Here is a 25,457-nt window from a genome sequence, read left to right as displayed (position 1 = left end):
TCAGTCAGTCAGTCAGTCAGTCAGCCAGCCAGTCAGCTGCGCCTGCGTCCGCCTCCGACAGCTTCAAAGCAGAGACCCGCCACTGTCAATGCGGGCATGAGACACTGAAAGCAGTAGTGGGCTTCGTCAGCCTGCTTAAAAAAAACTAAAAAAAAAACCAAACAAACAAAAAACAACAAACAAAAAAAACTGATTCAAAGAGGAAAAAGCTCGGTTTGAACGAGAAGGAGAAAGCCAATCACTGAAGGGAAAGAAGAGGATTAACTGAGTGTTTCTGCCCCGCCGTCCGTTGGGAAGAGTGGATGAGTCAATGGCAGGGGCACAGCCTGGAGTTCACGCGTTGCAGCTCAAGCCCGTGTCCGTGCCCGAGAGCCTGAGGAGGGGCAACAAATTCATGAAATGGGACGATGTAAGTATGCTTTATGACCGGCTGTGTGGGGGGTTTGTGCGTGGCATCAGCCATGTCCGTTTGCCGCATGTTTTCTGGGCACAGCGGAGCCACTGCGAGCGAATTACACAACCTGCCCGTGCAATAGAAGCCTCTTTAATTGGTTGTGCGGATCGCATTGACGGAGGTAGTTCGCCCCGAGGCGAAGAGTAACAATGTCAAATGAAACATGCATTTCTGCTTTTGTTGCCATACTCCGCGCGCGCGTGTGTTTATGTGCGCGCGCGCGCCTTTGAGAGAGAGGGGGGGAAGTGCGTGCGTGCGCGCGTGAGTAACGTGCGCTCTTACTCGTTAAATAAAATTAAATATTTGAATGAATGCCCCCCCACTCTCCTCTGGAAACGTTTAATCAATTACCAACAATTAATAAGCGTGTCAGCCTCAGCGTGCGAATCGCAGTGGAGCTACAAAGCACGAGCCGAATAACAACTGCGCTTTTTATTGTAATCATTTGTCTGCTGCACCCTTGGCAGTCCGGGTGCAGCGGGACGACCTTGATTTAAATTGATTGCTCTCTGCTGCCGCTGAGTATACGAAGCCGGCAGAACACGAGAGCTTAACGGTGGCCTTCCAAGAAACGGCTGCAGCCCCAGAGCACCCTCAGAACAAAGCCAACTCCTGGCAATCTCTCCCGACTCCTTTCTCACCTTTTATCGCCCTTTGTCGTGTGTAAATATTTAACTGCGAGTGCCGCTGTGGTTCTCCGGCTGCTGCCACTCCAGGAGTTCAGCCGCTGTTTCTAGTCGGCGCGAGTTACACGATCTGTCCCCACCTGTGGCTGCTCGGCTTGACCTCATATCGGCTTGTGCACCGCCGGACGCTGTTAAGAAGAGCAGCGGTGCTGACTGACGAATCAGACGTTCGTCATCAAAAGTCATATCCGACGTGGAAACTGTTGATGCATTTAGGGCAGTTTTTTTGGGCTTTTAATTAGGCTGTCAGAAGGGATGCTGGGCTGCTGTAGAATGCATAACATTCATATTATAAGGTTATTTTAAACAATACATATAATCATTAAACAACTGAACTCATGGCCCTTACACTGACTGGGCTGTGTTTGAGATAGGAGCGTGATGGGGCCATTGGACAAGTGCTATTTTGTTAAGCGCAGAAGGCACAGATGCGAGTGTGCGTGTTTGTCCGTCAATCATCAGGTCATACACGAGTAAGAGAACTGGTGTACTTGTTCTGCGGTAATTAGTGCCGATATAAGTCAGGTTGGTGTGTTGTGAGAAAGGTATAAGAAGGCAAGTGGTGTGTCCTGACCATGTTTGTATAGCTTACTCATGTGGGTGTGGGCCTATCTCCAGAACCCAGCACCCACCAGGCCTTTCCTGACACACACACACGCACACACACACACGCACGCACACACACACACACATGCACACACACTGACAGATACTTTCTCTATGCTGTTTCCCATGCAGTCCTTCCTTCCTTCTTTCCCCTCTATGTCCTTTCATGGAAAGAGTCAGAGAGGTTTACAGTGACAGAGAAATGGCTGTCATAAACCGACAATGAAAGACAGTATGAAACAAAAACATGAACCTTGTCTTGATAGTTTTATGTTTCACTGGCACATAGGTAAGTTGCACTTGAAGGCTGTTACTGCTAAAACCTATGCTCTGTATTTCCACGTGTTAGAAGGTGCAAAGAAGGGGTTTTGGATTTAAAATGATCCAACTGTTACTCTCTAGTTGAACACTTAACACAGCTTTAAGGCTGGGTGAGGGACTTTAAAAAGCTGGCTCTCAGCTGCAGGACAGTTGGGCTGTACAGCCTGAACACAGCCTTGTGTTTTCACATCGTGGCCTGGTGAAAAGGTGCTCTATCAGCTGCAAAAGGAAGTGATTTGGTAGTTGGTTAAATATTGGGACAGAATTTAAAGCACATTCATCTCAGTGAGCTCAGTCTGGACCTTTGCCAAGAAGACAAAACCTCTAGAAATGCCAGTTGCTTGAATTAATGTTCCAGGTCCCCTTATTCTCTGGTATTTGTGCCACAAGTGACCAGCAGATGTATTTTTGGAAATACCTTGGTATGTTTTGAAGCGCTCGAGAAGCCGTATTCATGTGGCCATAGGTACATGAATTTCAAAGGTATATGTATGCTCATAGTGGCAGCAGAAGTTATGTGACCTCGTGTCTTGTCGAGAGACCGTATCAAAGATTTATACGCCGAACTCTGCCTATACATCACATCAGCCCGGCTTTGACACAGTTGTGCCGTTGCAATACTGTGCAAGATAATGAACGCTGTGAACGTCTATCAGAGTTGTAGTGGGACATGGTGAAAGACAACCGAGGAGGCTTATGGGACAAGCCACGATGCCGCTGCAGAATCTCTGGCGTTGAAATTTCAGACTTGTGTCTTCTTGTGTAACAGTTTCAAATAGGGCTGGGCAATATATCGATATTATATCAATATCGTGATATACAACGAGATCTCATCTGGGATTTTGGATATCGTAATATCGTGATATGACAGAAGTGTTGTCTTTTCCTGGTTTTAAAGGCTGCATTACAGTAAAGAGCTGCAGTTTTCTGAACGTACCAGACTGTTCTAGCTGTTATATTATCTCTGTCTACCTGTTTGGACATCATATCCACATTACTAATGAGCATTTATCAAAAATATTATTGTGTAAATATTTTGTGAGAGCACCAATAGTTAATAGTCATCTGTGCCATATCATCAAAATATCGATATCGAGGTATTCGGTCAAAAAATATCGTGATATTTGATTTTGTCCGAATCTCCCAGCCCTAGCATAGAATATGCCCTCACCGGAGTTGACCATCGGGAGTGCTTGTTGCCCTCAAGCAAAATGAAAGAAAAATAAATTACAAAACCATGTTTTTGTTTTTGTTTATTTTCATGTTTCCCTTCTTGCAAATCTGGTGAACTTGGTGACTGATTGGGAAAGAAAGCCCGTGTAGGTATGGTATTGTGACAGTCAAAATATGGAACGTGTGCTCACTGCCTCAAGACCAATAAAAATAGATGACTCTGATCACGTGATCCCACATAGCAATCAGCCAACCACCGGAAAATTAAAAATGTCGTGTAATCCCAAACTCAGCATTAGAGGGCTGTTCTTGTATCTCATGTACTACTAGTAAATACATGCACGCCCAGGCTGGACTGGTACAGCATTGGTGGGCATCCCGCTCATAATCTTTCCCGTCAATCTCCAAATTAAAGACTGACATCCTTAGCCCTTAATCTGACCACTTGAAAGAAAAGGACACCGGTTGCAAACGTCATCCTAAAGATCACTGGCAAATGGCGTATGGAACGAAAATATGAGAGCTGAAAGAAGACCACGGTGATGTGTAAATAGGCATATTATGTGTAATTTTACATTTAGCAGATCTCTTGATCTGGTGTGTCCCATAAAAAAAATCTAGCTTTACTGGGTAAGCCTAAAATCCCTTACAAGTAGTAGCATGTGTGATTAGAAAGCAGAGTTAAAATACGCTCAGCTAAAATCTCTGAAACACATAATGGTGGAAGCTGCTAATGCCAGGGATTGACTGCCTGGGGGTGTTCGTACGTTCACAATCCACCCCCTAGTTTCATTTTATTTATTTAGCAAAAAGCCATGAGCTCCCACCAGATTAACCAGGCGCTGATGACAGATCTTCAAAACTGTCAAAAAACATGAGAAAAAAAAGAAGATATCCCTGTGGAGGCACTTTTCTCTTTAAATCACATTCAAGGCTAATTTGCAAAGTGGTTTAGCTCTTACAAGCACTCTGAATGGTTTTTTCTCCCCTCTTTTCTATTTGTGAATATTCAGGCCCATGAGAGAATCTCTGCCAAGACTCCATTATGGCATAATGTGTTTGTAGCTGTGGCCATGGGGAGTTGGGACATTAATAAGGAATCTGGTGAAAATGTCTGTACTCACATCATTAGGCAGATCCTCAGTACTATGAAGCCATCTTTCATAATGTCTCTCGCTCTCTCTCGCTCTCTCACACACACACACACTCACACACACACACTCACACACACTCACACACACTCACACACACACACACACACACACACACACACACACACACACACACACACACACACACACACACACAAACATGCTCACATGCAACACACTCACATCAGCGATAATCCATCAATCAGTATACGTAGTCGTAGGCTATGGCTTTAGTCTTGGTTTGAGAGATGTGAAAGAAGCAGTATAATCTACAATAAATATTATTTCAAGCAGCTTTCTTTGGGAAAACTGATGAAACGATGTAGGATGGCAAAGAGGCTTTCATTCATTTGTAGAACCTCCTTCAAGCTGGAGTCTGTTACGTAATTAAAATGCAGATCAATGGATCAATGTAAAGCTGTGAACATGGAGCAGGTTTCCTGCTGTTATGCTTTAAACCCATGTGAATGCAATCTGCATACATCCAGTGGTATGAGCTGTGTCCTTTTATCGTTTAATCAAGCTTGCGAAGAATGCGTAATCATGTGAAATTAACCAAAAATGACTCCCTTTGCCCGTGATGGATTGATTTCAAGGGAATGGCATGTTACCTTAGCAAATGCCTCTGATGCTCAAGCTGACTCTTTTCAGCATCAAACAAGTAGTTTATTTTCCCTTTCCTTTCCTTTCTCAGTCGTCTCTCTCGATCTCTGTCACTTTCTCTCCTTTCTCTTTCTCTTTAAGCTCCATTAAAAAGATAGAAATCGATATCAGTCCATCACAGAGCCGGTGTGCCAGGTTGTAAGAACTGTGATTGGCCTACCAGTTTTTAGTAATTTCTGGTATTATTACTTTCTGCCCATAACAGACACAGACCCTTCTGCTCTCTACTGGGACTGAGTGATAGGCTGTATGGTTTCGGCCTCAACATCGCAATGCTTGCATGTGCAATAGTCACACTGCAAATGATGCAACGCAAGGCGAATCTGGTCCATTAGTCACGTTACACTACCACGTTTTTACTGCTTATTGGAAAACAACAATAAGGAGGGTCATTTAAAAAGGCCTGTTTATCCATTTTCTAATTTTGGCCATTCAAAAGGAGGTTAGGTTTGTGTTTTTGAAATAACATGCTAAAATATATATCATGGCTTGTATGACCCTTTAGTGAAATTGCAGGTTTAAGTGTCCAGTAATGTTTTAAACTGGAGGACAGTGATCAAGCCTCCTGTAATCTCCTGAATTCTTGCTACACACCACCATTCTTTCACTTATACACAGCCGAGACCCCTTCTTTAAGGGGAGGCAAAGTGCATAATAAATACCGCGTTGGTCATAAACTAACCTGGATTGATGGGTGAGGATTAACTGAATGCAACGGTGTCATGCTGAGTCAACCAGTGTTGAACGATATGTAATGATCGCTGCCTCGACGTCCATTTTGTGACGGATTACTTCCGTTGAGGGGCAAGTTCCGGTTTTATTGTGGTATTGGGTAGACGCTCGTGTGAACCGTCGTCACCCATTTTTGTGATAATCCGCTTTTCGGTGCTGGAACCGTGATCCGTATCACAACAACGGCTGTCCTCAATGAAACTGCTGCTGAGGTATGAAGATTTTTGTCTGGTGTTCTTCCATCCCACTCTGCAGAAATCACCCCGATCTCTACAAGCTTCCGACCCTAAAGTCACCGTAATCACTGCTAGTGATAAATTCTTACAAATGGAGCGATTTGAAAATAAAAGCTGCATACACCCGGTTAAATTACGTAACTCCTGTTTTTCTTTAAAGGCCTATACCGGCGTAATTACAAGTCATTACCAATTTACAACATTCTGCCACATTTCCCACATAGATGTAGACCGTTTTCCCCGTAATTGCTTATTTGTGAGATCTTACGCATGCTTGTTTTTTTCTCCACGTTCATTAAAACGTTACAGAGTTAACTTTAGCAACTGCGTCGAGGCCGGCTGTTAAACTGTCGGATTTGAACAGGCTCTCATTCTGAGAAAATACGAGTTTGGGGTGCAGAAAATGAAAGAATCTATTTTCTCAGACACGACACCGCTCTGCTTAACGCTACTTTACGGCGTTGTTTTGATTGACGGCTCGGGAGCGAAACGAAAGCATAGCGAAGGTCAACGATTGGTTGAAAGTGGACTGGAAGTTGTGTCATTTCCGCTGACTGACATACGCAGAAATCGGGCGTGTTCGTGGTCGGTTGAACGACAGGGGGAGCTAATTGAGGCAAACGGTTGCCCGTGGGCATTTCACCCGGGGACCAACTCCAGTTCGCCTTTCCATTGCCTCGGTCAGGGGCGCAGACAGGAGTATTAACCCTAACATGGCTTTTTTCTATGCGCGACTTTTAATTCCTCATAATAGAGCAATAAAGTGATTTTAAAGCTGCTATCCAACAGAGGTTAACGAAGGTAAACTACTTATGTTAAGCAATTTTCATCTTTCCCCCCCCACATCTTTTCGAAATGAATTGAATTGGATATTGAGGTGGTCTAATTTCCTCCAAAAACGTTAATTGTGTGCTCACATGGTTTGTTAATGATAGGGACCATCTCAAGTAATGACAAAAAGATTACGCCGGTATGGTCCTTTAATATCATGATATATATTGCAAAAAATAGGGCAATCTCAGGTTTATCCCCCCACTATTGTTCAGCCGGACTCTGTACCAGGTCCAGATTAGCCACCCCATGATATTTTATGCCTTGTGTCACATGAAATAAAAACTCAGTATGACAAGCCTGTAACAAATGACTTTATAGGCAACCGCTCAGCTTGCTCTCCTGTACTGCGATAGGGGAATCATCAGGAGCCACATGAAGACGCTGAAGACGTCAACACTGTGCCCAGTGGTACCCATCTCTCCGATCTCACAGCCATGTCTGAGCAAGGAGGACGACGTGCTACTGTTCAGCTGAACCATGGCCATCATGGTCATTGAAAAAAACAAAACAGAAAGGCTCTTTCCTTTTATAGAAGCATCCAATAATATCTGCTGTTGCCATGTATGCCTCAGGGTCAGTGCGTGTGTGTCTGTGCATGCATGTTTGAGGCCTTGGTGCTGCCAATGTGAGGGAAGTGTGGGAAAGTGTGTATGTGATACAGCACATTGTTTTTCAAATGAGGGAATGAAAACATCAGCCCTGAAACAGCTTACAGGCTTTCAATCAGACAAGTCATCTCAAAGACTTGCATGCACGAATACATGAACGTACGTGTACGTGTGTGTGTGTGTGCGTGTGAGTGTGAGGGGGTGTTCACAAATAGGTCAGGGTTTTCTATAAGTTCCTGGTTTATTGCTGGATAGGCGAGGTCATCGTGAGCAAAGTACACTGAGTCAAGTGTCATACAGGATTGGGTACACACATTCTAATAGCACTTTTGTTGATATTTTAACACTTTAGTCAAAGTGTGCCTTTTTAACAATGAAAACCAGAAGTTGTATACTGTGATGTGGTCAAATAATGGACTTCTCAGCAAACATTTCAGAGTTAACAAGCAAGCTTTTAATGACCACAAGCCAAGCTAGTCATAACAAACACAAATTCGTTTTGGTCTCAGCTTAATCCTTTTCTTGGCCACAGAAGCAACCTTATCTATTTGCCTACTCTTTACCCTCATGGTGGGAAATAGCATGTTGTCTAATACAACTTCTCTCATAACGTCCCCATTACCTTCCACCACATCCCCGCTATCTGGAACAGATATGCCCGTTTTTAACATGTTCAGTATCCCACAACATAACCAAAACATTGACACTTCAGTTGCATTGTGGGTAATATGCACATGAACTTGGAGCAGAAACACTCTAGTAGAATTCGCCACAATATGCTTGTAAAATGCTGAACTTTGATGCAGGGTCATTTTATTTGTGAGTTTTTCGAAAAGTGTTGTGCTACTATGCAAAAAGCATTTATATAAATAGAAACACAGACACCTAGCCACTCGTGTGTGTGCGCGCACACACACACACACAAACACAGAAAATAATTCACTTTTCTTTGTGTTCCTCCAGGATTCAACAACAGTGACCCCAGTGACTTTAACAGTCGACCCCAAAGGTTACTTCCTGTACTGGACTGACCAGAACAAGGTAAGGCACACCACAAATTCTCTTGGCTGCTTCTGTCTGGGAGCTCCACAAACCTGCACTTCTTATGTTTAATTGAAATGTTGATTTCAAACCTAACCCTCAGCCTTTTCTGTCCCTGTCCTGTCATGTCCACCACAAATAGAGACAGAGAAATGATTTGATCTATTTGTAAAGATCTAGATACACATTGAGAGGCATTGCCTACATTGCCACTGCTGATTAGGAGTCTTTAAAATGAGGTAATATAACTTAGTATCAACAGCAGTCATGAAGAATGATTTTTTTTTGTGATCAAAACAAAACATAGTGCAAATAACAGCAACAGTGCTGCACAAAAAAACCTAGTGGTGACCCCCACCCCATCCCATACCCATGGATCGCAGGACACAGGGAGCCAAACGTTAGCAACAATTAGAAATAGTGATTACAGCAATTCCTTGATTTTATCTGTCATTGCTTGCCATGCTGAAATAGTACCAGCTCCAGCACTGTACATTCTTGCCACTGATAGCGCCATGTTAATTATATCAACATATATGTGTTAATCCATTGAACTTTTGTTAATTATATGTGGGAGAATACGTCTATTCAAGCACGTTAATTCTAATGGGGAGGCATCATTTAAGAGTAGCACAGTGGTGTCCGGTTGGCGTGGCGGTCTATTCTGTTGCCTACCAACACTGGGATCGCCAGTTTGAATCCCCGTGTTACGTCCTGCTTGGTCAGGCGTCCCTACAGACACAATTGGCCAATTGGGTATGTGTCCTGGTTGCTGCACTAGCGCCTCCTCTGGTCGGTCAGGGCGCCTGTTTGGGGGGGGCAGGGAACTGGGGGAAATAGGGTGATCCTCCCACCTGCTACATCCCTCTGGTGAAACTCCTCACTGTTAGGTGAAAAGAAGCGCCGGGCAACTCCACATGTATCGGAGGAGGCATCTTGTAGTCTGCAGCCCTCCCCGGATCGGCAGAGGGGGTGGAGCAGCAACCGGGATGGCTCGGAAGAGTTGGGTAATTGGCCGGATACAATTGGGGAGAAAATTAAAAAATTAAAAAATGGCACAGCTACATCCAGGTACATCAGATAGGGTCGCACAAACCTAAGAACCTGTTAGTCCGTCTAGGCTCAAGGTGCAGTTTGGAGATGGTAACCCCTTCATGAGATAACCCTTCCTAAAGAATATTTTCAGTGGCAAGTCAATACTTAGAAATTACATTCCTGGCCAGCGATGTGGTAAACATACTGTAAATTTGCTGTAATGGAAATAAATACAATACGTTAAGATATTGTGATCGGAGTGCAGTTCATCAGGAAGCCAATATGTTAAAATGGGCGAAGGAGTCATTTGACTTAACGTGTCACACAGGCTGTGGCCTCAAAGAACAGCTTCAAGCACTTTGAGCACATTCGCTAATGCACACACAACGCCATGTGATTTTATTATTCGATCGCAGTCATTTTAAAGGTATCCCATGGCGTTTCTCTGGTATACAACTAGGTTTTGTTTACATTCAGTGTTTCTCACCAAAACACATCGTGTGTGTGTCCTTGAGACCTAACAAATACGTTGACTACATTTCCTACCTTATAAAACATTCGCACAGCCGTTTTTTTAGGAATATTTTGACAGCAGCGTTGTTTACATCAGCTTGTGGTCTTCTCTTTTACCTGGTGGCTATGGCGCATTACTGCCACCATCTTTCGAATGGCGTGAAACTGAATGAAACAAGCTTAAATGGTCATTCATTTGGTTTTGGCAGGTCTGTTTTACGGTTACTTTTTTGTGCTTTCGTTGCAGCTGCTTTGCACCGGCTGGTTGACATGTTGTCGCCTTCGTGTCACAGCAATGTGTGATACGTCACCCCCCCCCCATGCTCGTGTGCATGCATGTGCATCCTCGTGTACTTGACAGGAGAACACATGATGCAAACAACATGGGGACCTGCTTCTCTTATATGTGCCCTATAGCGGCTCAAGTGGTCCAAAACTCCGCTGCCTAACTTTAAATGCACCAGTGGGGATTATCATAACACACTGGAAAGGATTGTCCATTTTCGATTCAGCAAGTAAATGTACAAAGGAAGGAGAAATCTGAACTCTGCCATCCTTAACCTGACACCTGTGGGATATTCGGTCGGTTATTGTTTTTTTCCCCTCTCAGTTACAGTGGGGACTTTCTTGAGAAGTGGGGATAAGACTGCAAAATAAAAGTATTCGATGTTATCAGACCCAGTTACTTGAGACCTTGAGAGTGGGGGCAGTATTAAAAGGACATAGGGAAGTTTGGTTCACTGGGGTAGGTGCCTATGGTAGAGCTTGTCTGCAGCCACTGGCTGTGGTCTTGTCGGGTGCATGCTTAAAAGACGAGATCTGTGGTCAGTGAACAGTGATTTTACCTGCAGTCATTCAATGCCTCCATTTACTAAAATCCCACATAGCAATTCTTCCTCGAACTTTCCTATTCTTTGCAAGAAAAAAAAATCGACTTGGGAATAAAGAGAGAGAGAGTGTGTGTGTGTGTGTGTGTGTGTGTGTGTGTGTGTGTGTGTGTGTGTGTGTGTGTGTGTGTGTGTGTGTGTGTGTGTGTGTGTGTGTGTGTGTGTGTGTGTGTGTGTTGAGAGAGGCTGAGAGTGTAACTGCATCAGCAGTCAGTTAGTCTAATTAATAGCTGGCGTGGTAGTGGTGGGTATCGATGTTGTGTTGGACTAAATGGAGGTATTTCACTTTAGTCCGACCAGAGCCTGGACAGGAATCCTATGAGAGAATTTATGCCTGTACACACGCATACATACCCACACCCACCCACACATACACACAAACACACACACAAGTATTGCATGCACAAAAGTTTGTACTTATGCAGGCCAACACAAACATACACAATCACACACTTGTGCTGAATGTGAATGGACCTCCATCCCATTAGGGAATGCATTCCATCACTTCTTGTCTCCAAGACAGGCGTTTTCTGCCTATATGTACTCCAAATCGGCTAGTGAGAAAGACTGCAGTGGCATGTCTGGAAAGGGGGAGGAAGGAGGCGGGGAGACAGGCTGACAGACCGGATGATGGACAGTGAGAGAGATAGAGATAGAGAAAATCACTTGAAATTTGGTTTATTTGTAAATGAGCGTGTTTATATATAAGTGTGTATGTGTGTGTGTGTGCGCGCACACGAGCTCACATACCCAGTGTGTGAGTGTGGCCTGTGCTTTGAGATAACAAGCGCCGAGTGTGAGTCTTCGCTAAAAGAACTGAGAGTGACTCTCTGGCATCACTTTATCATTATTTCCTGTGCCTTGGTCGTAAGGAGAGGATTCTGAATGATAAGCCTTTTCAGCAAGTGTGTCTTTGTAATCGTGTTTGTGTGGCTGAGTGTGCACCTGTGTGTGTGTGTGTGTGTGTGTGTGTGTGTGTGTGTGTGTGTGTGTGTGTGTGTGTGTGTGTGTGTGTGTGCTTTCTCTCATAGTAGGGAGCACTGACGGCAGTCTTTCACCATATCTAATAATTCAAATGGAGACAAAGCCCACAGCCTGCACAAAACTCTATTAAGTTCTACCTTTTACCTCTGTGCCACGGACAGATAGGCAGAGAGGGCGTGTGCACTGTGTGTGTGTGTGTGTGTGTGTGTGTGTGTGTGTGCTTGTGCATGTGAGTTATTGCTCTATTTTGAGCTTGTTTTTTCTCCCCAATTGTAACTGGCCAACTACCCCACTTTTCCGAGGTGTCCCGGTCGCTGCCCCACTCCCTCTGCCGATCCGGGGAGGGCTGCAGACTACCACATGCCTCCTCCGATACATGTGGAGTCGCCAGCCGCTTCTTTTCACCTGACAGTGAGGAGTTTCACCAGGGGGACGTAGCGCGTGGGAGGATCATGCTATTCCCCCCCAGTCCCCCCGAACAGGCGCCCTGTCCAACCAGAGGAGGCGCTAGTGCAGCGCTCAGGACACATACCCATATCCAGCTTCCCACCCGCAGACACAGCCAACTGTGTCTGTAGGGACAGAACCAAGCCTGAGGAAACACAGGGATTCGAACCGGCGATCCCCGTGTTGGTAGGCAACAGAATAGACCGCCATGCTACACAGACACCCCTATTTTGGAGTTTTTAACGATAAGAGTGAGGACATTTTTGCAAAGTGATGACATTTTGGCTGGTCCTCAGTAAGGGTCTATTTTAGGGTTAGGACCTGGGTTTCGGGTTAAGGTTAGAGTCAGTATTAGGTTAAGGTTAGGATAAGGGTTATAGGTTAGGCATGTAGTGCTGATGGTTAAGGGTAGAGGCTATGGAATGAATGTAGTCAATGGGGGTCCTCAGAAGAATAGAAAAAGAAATGTGTGTGTGTGTTTGTGTGTGTGTGTGTGTTTACCAAAAGGCATACATGCATGCGCATCATGTTTCATGTTTTTGGGAAACAATATTCATGATGATCAACAAACAACTTCAATGAAACGAGTGATGCTCTCTCGTGTTTGACTGTGTGCACGTGTGTTTATCTATTTTTTTTCTGTGTGTGTGTGTGGAGGTTGATTTGATGTAATTGTATATGTATTTATGTGAGAGAGAAAAATAATTAGAGGGCACGAGAGAGAGAGAGAGAGAGGACGAGCGAGCGAGGTAGAGCGAGAGAGGGGTAGAGAGAGAGAGATAGGTAGAGACAGCGGTAGCAAGAGAGGTAGAGAGAGAGAGAGAGAGACTCAGCCCCGCAGCCTGCAGAGTAAAAACATTCTTCAGATTCTTCAGAGACAGAGCAGAACTGTACTGAATGTGCCTACTGCAGTGGCTCCTCGTCACACATAGTCATCAGTGGACATGGATGGACGGAGTCCATCTTCAGACCTTCAGAATACTTATGATCAGACATGGACAATAAACTCAGGCTCAGTTAATGGAAATAAGAACACGTTGAGTCAGAGTGCTCAGTTTTGATTGAATAATCAAGTTTGGTTTTAATCATTAATGATGCAGACTTGGTAGACTATCTCCTCTATTATTAATACCTTGTTTTAAATTGAAACCGTTTTTCCGTCTTGGCTACTGTAGAGTATATATGAAGCACTTGGTGCACAGTTTAATGTGTTTGTTTTTGTGTCGGGGGATTCGGGTTAATAAAGGAAATAACCATGAGTGCCCCTGTCAGTCCCAGATCCCGAGGGAAAGGATAACAAGGTTGAATTGCGATCTGACTGGGGCAAATATTTATTGCCATCCCTGTTGAGATGTGATTGTCTACCCCTCTGCTTTGTGTCTGCAATGTTTGATTGAGAGCAGGACCGATCCTACTGAACACCCTCTATGCACTGATAGTTATTCATTTGTGGCCCGAGGACTCTTCTGGTTTCCCCCCGGCGGCTTTGCTGTGTGTAAATTATGTTAAATGTTTTTAGAGTCAGTGCTCCACGGAAGAGATCTCAATCATAAAGTCTAATGTTTTTATCGATCCGGATACAAAGAAGTTTTTTCTTGCCCTTCCTCCACCAGGGGCTCAGAGACCAAGTTCAGCTGCAGAACAACACCCTTGGAGGAGGTTGTGGTTTGGTGTGTTGTTCAAGGACACTACGAGCACTTTGTGGCATTGGTGTTTTAACTGGGGTTTTCTGCTTGAAGGACAGTATTTTTCCTTTTCTTCCTTGCAGCCATTTAATGGTATTTTTGATTTTTTTCCCCCCCTCCAACTAGAAATCGGAGAAAAGAGAATTTGGGAATGTAGGTTTGTCTTCTTGAACGTGGATCTAGACGGGTGCGCTGGCATCCCTGTGCAAGAGCAGTAGGCACTTCAATCCTGAGCGTTTTCTGTCTTTCCTCTGTGCACAGAAACAGGTGCAAACTCTTGTTAGTTCTGCTGAGCTCTGTGTCTTGGTCTCAACAAGGCAATGTGGTTTCCAACAGGGCGCTGGAATGTAAACTTGCATGGTCATAACTCTCCCTTGTTTGTATGTGTTTGTCTCTGAGTCCATTTGGCCCCCTTCAGATGTTTCCATATGTGCTGCCTTTCACAATCATCCCATACACCCCCCCCACACACACACACATATACACACACAAAACTTCATGCACATGGCCGCACCGCATGCACACATTTTAAATAGGCACATGCATGTTTGAACAGATGCACACGTGCACACCCGTGCGCACTCTGCCCTGCATGACCGCACATAAACTCATGCACGGGGGAACAGGCATGCAAACACAAACTAATTTTTACTTTATATTTTCATATCAACTTCACATATGGAGGAAGAACAGATTTGTTGTTGTTGTTGATGATGATGATGATGGTGATGGTGACCGTGACCATGTCAACATCAGTAGTAATAACGCCAGCAGCAGGCAATAACAGTGTCTGTCTGTCAGCCTATTAAAAATAATTAGGTGAGGGATGAACAGCATATGAAGACATTTCCCTAACCAGCAGTAGAAATACAGTACTGTGCCAAAAAAAGTAACGCCGTAAAACTGCGTCACGAAATATGAGGAAAAAACAGTGAGCCGCTTGTCAGGAAGTATAAAAAGAGTTCGTGCTGGACAACGTTCCAGCTTCATGGACTCTGTCACTGCCTTGTTTCCTTCCCTTTTCTTCTTTGTGTACAAGTGCTGTCTTCACAAGTTTCTGTTGTACTACCCTGTGGACATATTCTATAAAGAAAATCCTTATCACTTTTGGAAGTGTAAATCATTTTCTGTTTTTAGATGCTTGACTTTGCATACTATTAGTTTGCAGCATGCTTCCCTGTTTGTAGGAAGATGACTGGATATTAGATATTAGATTGTCACTGCAACACGTTTACATAGAAAAGTGCTATGTAAATAAAATAATAATAATAATAATAATAATAATAATTATTATTATTATCCTGATTTCTACATGGCAACTACTCAACAGTGGAGCACCTCAATCAAACACGAGCAAAACCTGCTATGAAAATCAAACAGCATGCTTCTCTAACTAGAGATGTTGTGTTACATATCAAGTTTATGGAATAAGTAGTTGACAATGGTACTTGCCATTACAGCACCATGGTTACCAAAACATTTTTCTGAGGCTTCAGTTGACACGGCCCACTTGACTATAACCTTTACATTGTGTTCTTTATATGTCGGGTTCACATGAATGCATCTGTGTACAAGGGGGTTGATGCAAGCATGCATGCATGCATGCATGCTCATATATGCACACACACACGCACACACATTCACACGTGTGCACAGAGGAACTCGCACACATAAATGCATGCAATGTCCAAACAGCAACAGGTGCTCCTATAAGGGGTTAAAAATAATGTTTCTCTATGTGGTTGGGTCTCGTTCCAAGAGGAAGAGCTATGTAAAGTGGAGTGAAGGACTCATCCAGCCAAATTAACCGCCTTTTGCTTTAGTCGCTATAGTTGCCATGCGACAGCACACACCTTGGAAATGTCACATTCAATCTCTTCACTTGCTCATAATTCCCAAGAATGTAGCCTGCTGGGAAACTGGCATCACCGAATTTGTGGTTTTATGTGTCCATGTGTACGCGTGCGTGTGTGCAATTGTACATTTTTGGCTTAGATGTATGTGTGCTTGCATGAGGGGAATATGTGTGCGTGCACGTGTGTTTTCTGATGCGGGGTGTGGTTAAAATAAGAGAGCAGAAGGCTTTCTCTTGGGAGACTTGTGTTTCAGTGCAGTGCCTTTCTCAGTGCATTCACGGGAGGAGTACCAGCTTATGGCGTTGAATGATGTTGCAGAGGTGAGAGAGTGTTGATCCTGGGCCAAAACGAGACTTGTGTTTTTTTGGCATCTTGCGTATGGTGGGCACTTCTGAATGAGTATGAATTGGCTGAATCTTCAGAATGAGTGTGGTTGTTTCCTGATCCTGCTCAACCGTAAACACATTCACACGCGCACACACACACACACACACACTCAAACACTGTCATAGGAGAGTTCAGATGACCCTCAATGCAGCAATTTTCTATGATTACAGAGGCGGCTGCCTCTCTCCCAAGTCAGCACTATGAGAGGGAGACATGACATAAATCTTCAGCCAATCTACTGAATGTGAAATATGACTGTGCCAAGTTATAGCTTGGCACTGTCTCAGCCTTATTTCATCTATGCCAAGACATGAGAGACAGAGAGAGAGAGAGAGAGAGAGAGAGAGAGAGAGAGAGAGAGAGAGAGAGAGAGAGAGAGAGAGAGAGAGAGAGAGAGAGAGAGAGAGAGAGAGAGAGAGAGAGAGAGAGAGAGAGAGAGAGAGAGAGAGAGAGAGAGAGAGAGAGAGAGAGAGAGAGAGCGAGAGAGAGAGAGAAAAGATGAAGGAAGTGGCTCAGTTTACGCCCACACTCACTGGTCAGCTGTGGTGTGGCATCAGTTGCTTTGTCTAATGAGTCTATTTCATGGCACATTAGTATTTTGGGGACATGATTTGGGACGATGCTTCATTTTGATTGGCTTTCCAGAGATTGGGCCTTTGCTGTAATTGCCATGATTATCTGTCATTGTTAACGGAGTGGTGGCTCGCTCTGTGGCCAGATAGAAAGGCCTAACATGCCGTGTCCAAGATATAATGAGGGGGCTTGAAGCTTTGTGAGTCATACCCTTTACAAATATAGCTGGGAAATCAATACAGCTAGAATGCAGTGACATGTCTCCAGTTCATGTAGAATACCATTACTTCATCTGTTTGTCATGTTTTGTTCCTACTGTCTGGCCTATGGTTCAGTAGTCTGCTGTTATTGTCATTGGTATTATTCTCAACAAACACAAGTGGCTGCAAAATGCCCTTGAAATCAAAAACATATTTTTGGTGACATGAGTTTTACCATAGGGCTTGTGAAAAGTGTTAAAATTAAAAAGTTACTGTTAGTACTTCTTTAAATCTGAGTTTTTTGTTTTGTTTTGGTATCTGTTTACAAAGAGTGGACTTGAATTGATATCTCCTTGCATCTACGCTTTGCCTGATAATGGACATCTCTCAGCCCTTTTTTTGAGATCAGTATTTATTTTGGGGTTTTCCTTTTTCTCCTTTATAGATCTTTATATCACTCACATGGACATTATGATGACTGGAGTGCTCCCAGAGTATGTTTTAAATCCGCATCACTACGTGGGCCTGACCAACTTACTGATGCAATTTGAGTCCTTGTACGTGAGCAAATGTGAGCAAATTCTGACTTGGGAGCATCCAGAACCTACCAGGTTAATGGTCCCTTGCATGGATGGATGATGTGTGAAATTACAAGTAGAACCATAACCATAGGTACCTCAAAAACATCAGTTTCAGCAGAGGTCACTCCAAACAGTTCTAGCGTTACAAGAATTTCCTCTAAAAACTCCGTGTCATGCAGCTGAGCTGCACACCTGCAGCCCTGGCATCTTTTCTGGGCAAGCGGAAATCCCTCGGATAGGCTCCTCTGAATATAATACCTATTACCGAGGCATTCTCAGGTAATCCTAGCTTCATCCGGAGAGGGCTCAATCATGCAATACAGACTGATGACAGTAAAGCCGAACAGAAACAAGTCGGGGGGGGGGGGGGGTTATTGATACCGGCCGTTGGAGTCTCTGTCATCTTTATGGATGTTATCCGTTGGTTTTCAGGAGCCGGACAAAAACTGTTGTCAACCTCCTCCTCACAGCACTGCCCCAACATTTTGACAGCCTATGAATCAGTCTGTCTGTCTCATTATATTTGGAAACAGCAAAGCTTTCGACAATGAGATGTCGCACTGGCTCTCCGCAGCTGCTTCTTCAATCAGATTTTACGTCTACTGTGTGACAGCGAGCGAGGTGGGCGCTGAAAAGAATCAGAATTCGGTTTTCAAATACACACCACCATCTGTTTGTTTCCATTTCACTTGCATTCTGTCTTTTTCTCGAGCCTGCAAGGAGCATTGAGGAAGAAAGGAGATTATGTGTATACTGCAAACAGAAGAATGCACTCTTCTGAATCCTCCCATCCTGTATTTCTTTATATAAGATGAAATGAATAACAGCTCAGCCCAGAGCGCACAGAATATAATTTGTTGACCTCTTTTTTTTCTGTCAGTCAGAACCCATGGTTAGCCTATGTCTGGCCTTATTACTGCTGCAAAAGAGGCCTTCTGTCTATTAACATGAGGAGAAAAGGTGAAAAGGAAAAGTATTGAGAAAAAAAAAAGAAAGGCATTGCCAAACTCTTTAATGTAAACAGTCCCTGGCTGAATTCACAGGGCTTTGTTTCTGCTTGAGTTAGCCTTGTTCCTCCCTGTGAATTCCGATTAGGACTTGTTTTCCACCGCATTGTGCTGGCGAACGCACAGTTGTGGACACACGTGCACTCATGCACACACATACACACACACACACACACACACACACACACACACCCAGGCAAGCATGCAAATGGACAAACTTTGTTCTTGGAGAAACACTTCATTTCCTCTCCCGAAGAGCAACCGGAGTCCATTGGTTGAACTCTGAGCAACAGATCTGGAAAGAGGACTTCTTTTGCGTCCTCCAGTCCAGTGTGACCTGAGCTGATTAAATCCTCTGGAAGAGCTGCCAGCCCAGTGCAGCAGCGCAGCGTGAATCTCAAGGACTGGGTTCAATCTACCGGGGCAAACAAAGCAACCTGACAGCTCTGATGGGGCAGCTCAGAACAGGACCTAAGATGCTCTGGGTTGAGCGATAAGCGTACACAATAACAATGCCTGTAAACTTTGCCGATGACACGGCAGCAGCTGAGGGATAACAGCTGTGGCTGGACCAGAATCGGTAATGAGAGAGAGGCTTACTTCCTCCTTGGGTGATGGATGAAAAGGATGAAAAGAGGTGTGGGAATATTCAGACACCTGTTTCAAAGAGGCATTATTCATTATGTTTTGCATTTCAAACAAATTAAAGCGTTTCCTAATGACCAGAAAGTTGAATCAGTTCATCTGAACACAACGTTCATTGAGAGAAACGTTTCCTCACTCATCTAAGTGACCTCTTCAGTCTCAACTGACTGCAGGTATCCCCACCCTTATAAACAATACAGTGGCAATGACCGAAACCAGCGATAGGTTTCATATGCAAATTACCATAACCATTAACTAGAGGTACAATGGCCATGTGTACATTTGCAGAGGATTTTGGGAATAGTTGCAATCACAGCATCGTAAGATGGCGACAGATGTACTCTTAGACACCCCCCCCCCCCGGTTCAGAGATAGTTGTTCCCTCTTCACAAAGATGGCCTCTTTGACTCCCCGTTCAAACCAGCATTCCCCCCCTTTTTTTAAAAAACATTTTCCCCGCCCCTTTTTCTCTTCAATTGCGCCTGGCCAATCACCCCGCTCTCTGAGCCATCCTGGTAGCTGCTCCACCCCCCTCTGCTGATCCGGGGAGGGCTGCAGACTATCACATGCTTCCTCCGATATATGTGGAGTCGCCAGCCGCTTATTTTCACCTGACAGTGAGGAGTTTCGCCAGGGGGATGTAGCGCATGGGAGGATCGCGCTCTTCCCCCAGTTCCCCCTCCCCCCCCAAACAGGCTCCCCGACCAACCAGAGGAGGCACTAGTGCAGCGACCAGGACACACACCCACATCCTGCTTACCACCCGCAGACACGGTCAATTGTGTCTGTAGAGACGCCCGACCAAGCCGGAGGTAACACGTGGATTCGAACTGGCGAGCCCAGTGTTGGTAGGCAACGGAATAGACCACTATGCTACCCGGACACCCCTTCCTCCCTATTAATGATGTGCACATCCTCTTCCTTGAAAAAGTGGATGAGGATGTGCATGTACTCGTCCTTGAAAGAGTATTTCCTTACCTGTATTATTGAGCATGCATCAAGACATTTCCTAGTTAGCAGTTGGTCATACAGTTTGTAACGTTGAGTGGCATGTATGTCCAGCCAAATATTGCCTGGACTATGAGGACCAACAGATGCAGTTGTAACCAGTGGTCGAAAACACCCAAAAACTGGGGTGTGGATGGGGATTATTCAAAAAATCTTTCAAGCATATTAGCCGTGATATGCAACAGATTTAACTCAAACTGACCCACCTATTCATACCTCAACATTACCTGACAGCAAGCTAGCTAATGTTACCTTATAAGTGATTTGCTATCTATGGATGACCACCTTCCTTGTGCCCTGCGTCTGCTGCATGCACACGATAGCCGGAATGATGCTCTGTCTGTGAATGCTGTTTCAAGTATAACATTAGAGTAAAGAGGATGATTAAGCTTATCCATGTCTCATGAGTCTAGGTATTTATAACATTTATGCTGGCCTATTTCTGGGCCCATTATTCAAAAATGATCTCTATTATATGGATCCCGCTCATCTGACACAGTTCACACAGAATGCAGCTTGACATTGAGTGTTCAGTATTCTCACGACTGAAGGTGTTGCACCTCTTCTAGTCGCTGGTGTCGAGAGGAATAGGAGAAAAGAGAAAGTCGGAGATGGAACGGAGAGAGAGTGACGTTTGTTGGATGAGGACTACTCAAATAGTAATACTACCTTTATGTCAAGTTGTCGCGTTCCACTAACTTTGTCGAAGAAACTTTCCATTTCAGCGGTGAAATATTAATGATGCATTTACAAGGCCAAAGAAAAGGTTGAATGAAATGTTGATGTGGAGCGTCGTGATGTTTGGCTCGTGATGGAACAGGCAAATTGACCATCTTTGCTCAATAGCCTGCAGGCAGCTAAAGGGTGTGTGTGGAAGTGGGGTGGAGAGATGGCACAGTGGTTTGTGGCAGAGCAGATAGGGGGGCTGATTATGATCAACCTCAGGTGTGCCTAATTGACAAACTGTCCTTATAGACCGCAGTGAAGCAGGGTCCTGGACTGAATCCGACACGAACACAGGCAGAACACAGAACGGCGACACGAGAGAGGAGACTGTGACAGTGGCTCCAGCTCCATGTACCGGCCGTACAGAGAGTAAACGGAGAGAGAAAGCAACATTATTAAATAAAAAGCCCGTGTTACCGCCTAATAGGTGCCCTCCTTTCATCCAAACCCCTCCACTGACGAGACTTTCTCATTGCCTTTCTCCTTCGCTTTAACTTAGTCCTGCTCTCTCTCATCCCAGTTTCCCATCTCAGTCTTTGCCTTTACATTCCTCTCCCTCTTTCACCATTACTAGTTAACATGCACTCTGATTTTAATGGTGGCCAATGCAGAAGCAGATTGCTTTCTCTGATGCCTAGTTTGGTGTCCTTTGATTACAAATAAATTAGCATACGCTCATGTGTGCCGTCTGCCGGACATTGCTACCCAATGCACCTGGGTCTCACTTACAACAAAAGAGCCACGAATGTCAATGGACATTAAGTGTAGAGATCTCTGGATAACCGAGTGGTTTTGGCTTCCTGTCATAACCTGCAAGCCATGCCTTGAATAGATGTAAATTTGGATCAGAGGGCAGGGCACCACTGTGTCTGTCTAGCCCAGGAACCAGTCGAATATGCAAATGCTGACTAGTCTGGTGCGTCTCTGTTCATTTTTGATTTCCAGGGGGAGATATAAACAGGCGCATACCAAAATGCCTGTGGACGCAATTGGATAGAGCTACAACCAATCAGAGCGACGAAACTTGTGACATAGTGCTTAAACTTTTACCAAATCCCGCCGGAAGTATCAAGTTGCGTTTTATATAGCGCTTTTCTAGCTGCAACAGCCACTAAAAGCGCTGGCAAAGATGTCTTTCTTGTCAACAAAAGCTTTAAGTGCTGTTTGTTATTCTTTTAGAGAAAATATACTGTCCAGTTTGTTTAATACTGTCACAATAGCAGATTCAACAGACCGTTCCACATCGGCAGCCAACCAGTGTTGCCAACTCTTTTCCAATGAAATCAGTCACTGTACAGTACAGATGTATCTGGTCACTAAAAGTCACCAGATACATCATGTGCTCATTTGCATGTTGATGACTTCATCACACATTCATTTGTATAAAGCTTGTCGTGCATTCACGTAGCGTTGGAATAATCAGAAAAATTAATCCCCAACAGGGCAAATTCATGTGAATGCCCCCTCAAGTTGGAACAACAATTCAGAAAGATGGCGTCTGGGTAGAGTAGTGGCCTATTCCGTTGCCTACCAACATGATGATTGCTGGTTCGAATCCCTGTGTTACCTCCGGCTTGGTTGGGTGTCCCTACAGACACAATTGGCCGTGTCTGCTGGTGGGAAGCCTGATGTGGGTATGTGTCCTGGTTGCTGCATTAGTGCCTCCTCTGGTTGGTTGGGCACCCGTTTAGGGGGGAGAGGGAACTGGGGGGAATAAGCGTGATCCTCCCACGCGCTATGTCCCCCTGGTGAAACTCCTCACTGTCAGGTGAAAAGAAGCGGCTGGCGACTCCACATGTATCGGAGGAGACAGGGTAGTCTGCAGCTCTCCCCAGATCGGCAGAGGGGGTGGGGCAGTAACCGGGATGGCTCAGAGAGTGGGGTAATTGGCCAGGTACAATTGGTGAGCAAAAGGGGGGGGAAAACAATTCAGGAGGTTGGTGAAAACTTTGGTACACGACTTGCCAATTTGTGACATCATATATGCAGATACATGGTGGACAAAAGTAAATATTTGGTTAATGGTAAGAAACCTTTTATCAATTCAGGTATTGCACATCAATTTTTTGTTCACATGTAATTTGTGAGGTAAGACATATGGTATGTAACCGTTAGCTGCTTGAATGGCATGAAAGCTTATACTATAGTGCACCACTCTCTCGTGCTTTGAAAAGTGCCAGTCCAGGGAAAGTGTCAGATTGAGCGCATCAACGTAACCATAGAAACTCACTGCAAAAGAACTCCCTCTCCTGCAGAGAGCAGCGTCCTCATGGCTGCCCCAGCCCCAACACCTACTGACTGCCTTTGCATGGTGCAAGAGGAGACGGAGAGACCCCGGTGCTGGCAGAGCCGTGGACTACGAGCACTCTGAGCAGCAAGCATGGGAATGAATAACAATATAATCTATTTGAATATATTTCTTGCCTTTTCCCTGATGTCTGAATAAGTCACTAAATTTGTCGCTAGTCAGTTTTTAGAAATAAAGTTGCTAAGAGGGTCTGAAAAGTTGCTAAATCTAGCGATAAAGCCGCCAGATTGGTAACACTACCAGCGGCACATTATACATCAGCGTTATTTTTCCCCACCCACATTCTAGAAAGACCCGCTCCTACTCTGCCTCTGATTGGCTAACCCAATCCATAACCCCAACCTAAACCTAACTTTAACCCACCTAACCAACAGAGGCAACGGGTACTTGCCAATTAGAGGCAGAGTTCCCGGAATGCGGGTGGGAATATATATATAAAAAATAAGGCTGCATGTCATCGTATCAAACCTGCCCCATATTCATTAAACGGTTGTGATTGGCCTGACCTGGGCCAGGTTGACTGGAAATCTGAACAGGAGGGTGGCCAGATGTATATGCCGGAGCAAATGTAAAACATGAGCTTGCAGATTTGTCTGGTTCCCAGGCTAGTGTCTGTCAGTTAGATATTTGCATGGCTGAGACAGGACTGGGCTCGCTTTTGGTTGACCTCTGTATCTCGACTGTGGCTGAGTCAGTCAGTGTCATCGTGTTTATGTTTTTTGGTGGTGTCCTCACCAGTCTGACAGTTCCACCAAGCTGACCTAATGAAGCATATTGTGTGTAAGCCTTAGCAACGCTCGCATGATGTCAGCTTGAGACCGTCAAATCTAACCCAGGAATTCTTGGGGTCTTCTTAGTTAAGAGTGATGCAGCATGCTAAGTATACTTATTAAAACCTCGATGAACAATCTGACTTAGCTCACATCTCCAGTGCTGTTGGAGCTCTCCCATTTACTCATGTTGCAAACACATTTTTCCAAAGCGATTTACAAGACAGTCAATGAATTAGCAGATAAATGTTTGCATCTCAAACAGACATCATCCTTCCTCATACTTTATCAAGTGTTGTACATATTTGCATATTTGTTCCCCTGGGTGAATTTTACAGAAAATATCTAAACTTGGGAAGAAAGAAAGGCTAGATATCAACTTTTATAGCCAACAATCAATGACATATGAACATCACCCAACATCGCTGGTTGAATGCACAGTCAATATGATGACCCTGCTTCTGGTGTGTGCGTGTGTGTGTGGGGGGGGCCTGACATTTTAGCGCTGGGGTCAGAAGTCAAAAGGTTTCAATTGGCCGCAGTGGGTTTAAGTTATTTGCTAACAGTCTGACAGTCTCTGAGCTAGAGACAGTAATGGCATAGTGAGTCTGATGTAAGAATGGGGTCATGAATTCAATCTCTGTCCAGCCAGTGATTTGCCGCATTGATTTTAGCGCCACATAATCCATCAAAATAGAAAATTTTTAGAGGTGGACGCAGGCATTTACAGAGCAGTGCTGCGAGCCGTGTTGAACTGACATTTCAAATCGGTAAGGACTGTGTGTCGAGAGTCAACAGGTATATGGAGAGACAGATTGAGTCCTCTCTTTTTCTCTCTCACCACCTCTCCCTCTCCTTTTCCCTTCCCTCCACTTCAAATGCCAGCCCAGCCCAGTTGCCATGACGATCCAATCCATGCAGCATGTGTTTTGATGCTGCTAAGTACCCAAACCCCACTACCGCCAACATGATTTGACTGCCATCGCTGTGCCGAACCAGGTGGCTGCTTTCTTTAGGGAGCCCCTTCAATTAAAGCATCCTGCTTGAAGACTGTGAATTTCATCTGTGCACGAGCTCTGAAAAAGCAAACTTCACCCCCCCCCTCCATCCAAGGCTTTGATGGAGAAGCTTAGATGGTATATAACCTCATGTCTACTCTGCTTGCTGGGTCCAAGTCACACACACACACACAAATAGCCAGTTGCTAACATCGGTCATATGGACTCATTTCCCCCTGGACAGTGCTTGGCTGTATTTTAAGCAAGTGGCAACCACTGATTTTAGAAGCCAATGCGAAATGCTTTAAGATGCCGTTCTTTTAATGATCGGCTCTGAAAAAA

General features: G+C 44.6%; 1 protein-coding gene across 1 annotated transcript in view; it reads left to right on the top strand.

The window, feature by feature from the left end:
- The first annotated feature begins 310 nt into the window (after nucleotides 1-310).
- Nucleotides 311-25,457, top strand: part of LOC130125085 (1-phosphatidylinositol 4,5-bisphosphate phosphodiesterase beta-1) — a 191,259-nt gene continuing 166,112 nt past the window's right edge. The window contains exons 1-2 of the mRNA XM_056294534.1: nucleotides 311-409; nucleotides 8,428-8,505. Coding sequence (XP_056150509.1) covers nucleotides 311-409; nucleotides 8,428-8,505 — 177 coding nt within the window. The remainder of the gene's footprint in view (nucleotides 410-8,427; nucleotides 8,506-25,457) is intronic.

The sequence above is a fragment of the Lampris incognitus genome, chromosome 15 (assembly GCF_029633865.1).
Source record: "Lampris incognitus isolate fLamInc1 chromosome 15, fLamInc1.hap2, whole genome shotgun sequence".
NCBI lineage: Eukaryota > Metazoa > Chordata > Actinopteri > Lampriformes > Lampridae > Lampris > Lampris incognitus.
The sequence above is the reverse complement of the archived record's forward strand: the minus strand, read 5'-3'. Positions and strand labels throughout refer to the sequence as shown.